The 6,070-nt window shown below is 42.9% G+C and overlaps 1 protein-coding gene across 2 annotated transcripts; it reads right to left on the reverse strand.

The window, feature by feature from the left end:
• Positions 1-307: 307 nt before the first annotated feature.
• On the reverse strand, positions 308-5,687 carry LOC120062578 (heterogeneous nuclear ribonucleoprotein H-like). 2 transcript variants are annotated; one of them, XM_039012655.1, is made up of 10 exons: positions 5,556-5,687; positions 4,678-4,781; positions 4,424-4,579; positions 4,106-4,249; positions 3,281-3,419; positions 2,123-2,307; positions 1,773-1,885; positions 1,555-1,690; positions 1,191-1,367; positions 308-1,028 (listed from the first exon to the last, which is right to left on the reverse strand). In XM_039012655.1, the coding sequence occupies exons 2-10, from the start codon at positions 4,760-4,762 to the stop codon at positions 937-939; spliced, it is 1,227 nt and encodes a 408-aa protein (XP_038868583.1). In that variant the 5' UTR covers positions 4,763-4,781; positions 5,556-5,687; the 3' UTR covers positions 308-936. The 2 variants fall into 2 exon arrangements, with proteins under 2 accessions (XP_038868583.1, XP_038868584.1); XM_039012656.1 differs by having other exon boundaries at positions 308-1,032.
• Between the last annotated feature and the right edge of the window lie 383 nt (positions 5,688-6,070).

Here is a 6,070-nt window from a genome sequence, read left to right on the forward strand (position 1 = left end):
GGAAGTGAAAGAATCAAGTTTATTTCCTCAACCTGCCTGGCTGAACAATTGTGGATTTGTTACAGGCCTTTTTTTTTTTTTTTGTAAATGACTACAGAATGTTAACATATCAAGAAAGGTCTATTTTAGAATGTATATAAATAACGATCATTTTGTGGATTGATTGTGACTAGTGCTACTAAACAGCCAATTTCTGCCAAGTCATTGGGGCAACATGTTTTCTATATAGATATCTAATTTAATAAAACCTATCTGAATGTGTTGTTTCTTGACTGTTTAAGAAACCACTCACGTCAAACAGGACAAAGACATTTATCGATCTTCAAATTGTATTTACTCTTGTGCACCTTACAAGAAATACAAAGAGAAAATTCCACATAGGCAGTAGAAAGAAACCTTTATAAACTTAAAGGTTTGTTTGCTAAATAAGTATCCATCCCTCATAACAATCTTCATTATAAAACAAACATGCGCTTTGTTCACCATGTTAACCTCACACTATTTTGACATTGTTTCAGACTTTGACAGAAAGTCAAGATATTTTTGCACCTACTGGAGAAAAGAAAACATCTAGAAGTCTATTTACAGAAGTGTGTTGGTTCATCCACTCAGAGACAGAACTGCCACGATGGGGCCAATTGCTTTTCAATTACAAAAATGTGGAATTGGTTTACTTTCTGAATTAACTAGAGTTTCCCGCAACCCTTCACGGTCAACATAAGGTGAACTGTGGGTTAAAGAAACAGACAGTCATAATCACAGTTGGTTATTTGAATCTTCCAGGTAACGCTGATGAAACAAGCCTTCCGACCACGGTCATGTCACTAACAACAGTAGGAGAGGGTGAAAACAAAACATCAAAGGGGCCTCAATCATTAATACGAAACATCCAGGTGAGAACTACAATTCTAGCCGAACACATGCTTGGTTGAAGAACTACATCCCCCATCCTGCCCCCAGTCCATTGGAACTCCTGTCTCCTCGTCCACCGCCGCTATAGTAACTGCTGCTCATACCGCCCTGGTTACCTGACAGGAGAGAGATACACACTATAGGACCGAGGAGTTCAGAAGTCACACACAGTAAAGCTTGATAGTTCAAGTCATACGCAGATACAGACATACAAGGCTAGTCAACAGTGGTGGAGGTACATGTGAACAGGGGGTGTGTTTTATAGAGCTGATACTCACTATAGTCACTGTAACCTCCCATGCTGCCCTGGCTGCTGTAGCCTCCAGAGTATCCAGAGCTCAGCCCTCCACTGCTATAGGAGGACTGGCTCCCCATACCCCCCTGCATCGGACTGCCGTACGAGCCATTACTGCCCCCTGCTGTAGAGTTGAGGAACAGCTCCACATAGCGGTGCTCTGCAGGACACAGCTGGTTAGTACATGGATTTAATCATATTAAGGTAGGAAAATAAGGAAGGAATGCTGGGGGGGCAAGGAGGAGGAATTATGGGGAAGGAGAGGGATGGGGGGGGGTACATTTTAAAGTGCCTTTCATAATAGCTGTGGCCGGCTCAAAACAAAATAACTTCAAAGACAGACTCACGCATGTTGGCCTTGTCCTTCGACATGGCTGTCACAGCATCCTCATGTGTAGCAAACTCCACGTCAGCCTCTCCTGTCACTCTGCCGTCTGGACCGATCTCCACATGCACTCTCACTGGGTTCAGAGGAGAGAAGAACTACAGAGGGAGGGAGGAAGCAGTGTGTTATTCTCACCGTCTCTCACACAGACCATTCTTAGTAGAAGATCCTAGAACTCACATTGTAGATGTCAGTCTCTGTGGCTCTGTAGGGCAGACCCCTCATGTGAACACAGTGACCTGTGGTGCTCTGGAAGGAGGAGCTACTGTCACCATACCGCCCATCAGACACACCTGATGTTAGACACACACCATAGTTATGGAGACACTGGTCTGGAACATTGAGGCATATACAGTCTCTCATCATGATAGAAATGTACATAGAGGGCTAGGAAGAGTATGACTGAGACCATTGTGTTATGATCCATAATCATGACCCTTTTTGACTGATCATCGTTCCCTCTTAATCCATTCAGATGATCAAAAACAAACACACTATCTTCTTACACTGGGTAGACATTACACACACACCTCCACCATAGCCTCCGCGTCTGGCCCTGTCGTAAGAGCCCCCTCCTCGGCCCCCCATCATGTTGTACCCACGGCCCCCAGACGGTCTGTCATAGGGCCCCGGTCTCTGCATCCCCATAGGTTTCCTCTGGGGTTCGTAGTGGGTCCTCACCTCAGCACGGCTGCTCTTGAAGATCTCAATGTACCTGAGACACATACAGTACACACATCACCATGAAGACCCCACCACACAGGAGGAGGTGTAGACTACAGCTAGCTACTGTACAGCACCTCAGGCTGAATCAATGTGTGTTCAAATGCAAAGGGCACCAATAAAGTTGGATGTTCAATATGCAGGTGATGAGCTGACATTTTTCTGTAGTTACTGGTCATTGAGAGTACTGATAAAGTTGGGTTATTGAGGCCAGGTGCTGCCACGTGCACTACTGTTCCGTAGGTAGGTGAGACTTGATCTAGTGGGTAACAGTATACTGTGTAGTATAAAGCCTTGACAGTACAACAGGCACTTTTCTTATGGTCACCTGCAGGTACCCGATACAGTTAACACTGAGGTTACAGTACAATCTGTGTCCCTGTTGTGGTCATTGTCCTGTTGTTATCCATGGAGACACACTCTCTGAGCATTACCTGTGAGTGACAGTGGGCGGGGTCCTTGTCCTCATGTTGAATGGCCCTCAGTGAGTTAGAACACCTGGGAGAATTGTATGTCTGTCCATCCATTGGCTACCTGTACTGATGTTTAGTGCCCAGGAACCAATCAGTTTCACTCTTAAGAATCAGGGTAAAATGGATATGCCAAATTAAACTGCAATTTTTACTCTGCACTCTCAACCAAACTTGGTGACGAACCTGAGATCTTACAAGTCACCTCGGCACTAAACTCAGAATATGATCTATCTCCCAATGGTTTAAGAACAAGAGAATGTGCTTCATTTTCCCAACGACTGCTGTGAGTGAATGAGTGTTAGTGTGTTTTGATCTAATATTGTAACTATGTGTCTTTACAGTCAATATCTGAGTATGTGTTGTCTTAAATGAACAGATATCACTTTTTACTGTTCTGTTGAGTGTCAGTCAGTTATACCTGTGGTTAATGTTTATAAGTTGTACACCATAAGAAATGCAACTTTATCCAGCCAACCAACCATCCATCCCCACCTGTGCCCTATTCTTTCCTTGTGTTTCTTTAGAGCCTTTTCAGCTATATCCTGTGAAGCAAACTGCACGAAGGCCTCCCCCGTACTCCTCCCCTGGAAGTCCAGCGGCAATGTTATCCCATTTGGCACGATTTCCAACCCTTCAACCCAAGGACAGATAACCCCAGTGGGGGACACAGTAAATCACATGCCCAGTTACAGAAAGAGATCTTTCTCTGTTGTTGCTTTATTTATTTTGTATGATAGATTTAAAAAATATAAAAATAATGAAAACTATACATTATGTTATGTACACACCTGGTGAGTGTTTTTAACCAATGAGTCAATGACCATTCATGGTACTTAAATTTTACTGCAACATAAAGGAGGATGAGAGGAAAGAGTGAGCGAAAGAGAAAAGGAGAGAGAAGAGGATACAGAAGAGACTGTAGGTGTCAAGGAATGAAAAGGAGTGGCTCTGGCGGTACTTGCGTTACCTTTAGTACCCACCCATTCTATAATTGTCCCAATGGGATGAATTAAAGGACCACTGTCAATGAGAGTGACAGAGACTAGCATGTCAGGCCTGATTGGTCAAATTATTGTACAGAATAAAATTTAAAAAATGTAAGTATTGGTTGGGGCCAAAGCAGTGATAGAGAAAATTAGGTGATGGGGGAAATCCTGGACAAATTATAGCCTGTATAATGTAAGTCGCTCTGGTTAAGACTGTCTGCTAAATGTCTAAAAAACGTAAATAATCCTGGATCATTGATGAGGGCTGAGGACGGTCACCTACTCCTACAGGCTGTTATGGGGCTGTTCATGTGAACCAAGCTACTAGTACCTGAGAGGAACTGGACGATCTCCTCCTTGCTGCAGCCGAAGGGGAGGCCTCGGAGCCTGACCAGGCCGTCTCCAGTCGCCTCTGGACTGCTTGAACCAGAATGTTTCATCACCCAGTCCATCTCCACATTGTTGGATTTGAACACTGAGAAAATACAAGTCAACATATACAGTCACTACTGATAGTGCTACACAATGTAAACAGCTGAGAAATGTAGCCCAAAGTGAGGTCCCAAGGCACATATTATGCTTCTGCTGCAAACATTGAAACTTCAAAACTTGCATTGACACAAAAACACACAAACAGAGAGACACACACCTTCCACATATCTGTGGCCCATGGTTTCTCTGTCCTTCTTCACAGCGATCTTAAGGTCATCCTCGTTCTCCAGCTCAACGAAGGCCTCTCCGCTGGGTCGGCCCTCACGTGTGGAGGTAAAATGGATGCTGGTGCCATTGTTGGCGATTTTACAATCTATATACCAAGAAGAGGTTAGAGGGACTCACAGTTATCTCAGCTGTGAGAGGCTATAAACGTGTAGTATCAAGCAGGTGTTATCGTAAAGGTGTTACCTGAGAAGAACCTCTGTATTTCATCCACAGAGCAGGACCATGGTAGACCTCTCACACGCACCACGTAACCCTCTCCATCAGACATGGTTGGTATTATTTTAAACCTGAGGAAAGTAAAGAAGTATATTGGTATGTTTGTAACGGGGCTCCTGAGTGGCACAGCAGTCTAAGGCACTGCATCGCTGTGAGAGAGGCGTCACTACAGTCCCTGGTTCGAATCCAGGCTGTATCACATCCGGCCATGATTGGGAGTCCCATAGGGCGGCATACAATTGTTCCAGCATCGTCCGGGTTTGACCGTCATTGTAAATAATAACTTGTGCTTAACTGACTTGCCTAGTTGTTTTTTTTAAACGTAAATTAACTAGCTACCTTTACTCAACTAGCCTACGTTACTTGGCTAATAATATTTAACTACGTAACTAGTTAGCTAGCTGGCCATCTAAATTGTATTTTACTTTTAGGTAAGTGAATGCAGTTAACTAGCTAATCATGTCTTGTAACGTTAGACTTTTTAAATTGCTGCAAATGCTAGCTGGTAGCTATCTAACAATACTAGCACATTGTGAATTTAGCTAGCGCATTGTTGCTAGTAGCTAACGTGAGTTAAATACATTTAGCTGGCTACAGTAGCTAAATTCATTATCATGAAACACATGATTGCACCTAACAAAATAGCTAGATGAAGTTAATTTGGCTAACGTTATTAGATCATAATTTGATCCTGAGACAGTCATACACAAATGGCAGGCCTGGCGTTAGTTACCTGGCTTGCTACCAGTAGCTTGATCAAATTTGATGGCATAAACCGCAAGCAAGGACTCACAAGGTAAAGGTAATATCACAAATCATATTCGTTGAAAAATAGACATAGCTACCTGTTAATTTGGATACAGTGGCAATATTATCACAACCAGGATTGCTAGTATAGCTAGCTGTGCATCGATATCAGGTCGGTCTTTTTCTGCTAGCTAGCGCCTATCTCGCTAACTAGGTCCACGCCCTAAAAGTATGACGTCTGGGCCCTATATGTGTGGACCCATTTTACTGAGGAAACGGAAGTGAAAACTGAACTGTACTAGTGCTGTAAACTACATGACACCTAGCTAGCTTCTTGGGAAGCTTGGAAAGCTATTTCTTGCTGTCTGATTCAACATTTACATTGCTTTCCATTGCTCTTGAGAAAAAATGCACTCACATTACTCTAAGGTACATTCCTAATCTAAACTTAGAAATGTACATTTTAACATTAAAGGCCCAGTGCAGTCCAAAAAATGTTTTCCTGTGTTTTGTATTATATTGTACAACAGCTGATGAAACTAACACTGGAAAAGTTTTAAAAACATTTATCAGTGTTATTTATTTCCTGATAGTTGGCCGGTTGAAAATACAA

This window comes from Salvelinus namaycush, chromosome 17 (genome assembly GCF_016432855.1).
Source record: "Salvelinus namaycush isolate Seneca chromosome 17, SaNama_1.0, whole genome shotgun sequence".
Classification (NCBI taxonomy): domain Eukaryota; kingdom Metazoa; phylum Chordata; class Actinopteri; order Salmoniformes; family Salmonidae; genus Salvelinus; species Salvelinus namaycush.

Coding starts and splice junctions, on each gene's coding strand:
- LOC120062578 (XM_039012655.1), bottom strand. CDS start 4,762: ATGTCTGATGGAGAGGGTTACGTGGTGCGTGTGAGAGGTCTACCATGG. Junction 2,308..3,280: donor AAGGAAAGAATAGGGCACAG/GTGGGGATGGAT, acceptor TATGTGTCTCAG/GTACATTGAGATCTTCAAGA. Junction 1,029..1,190: donor GGGAGGTTACAGTGACTATA/GTGAGTATCAGC, acceptor CTCTCCTGTCAG/GTAACCAGGGCGGTATGAGC.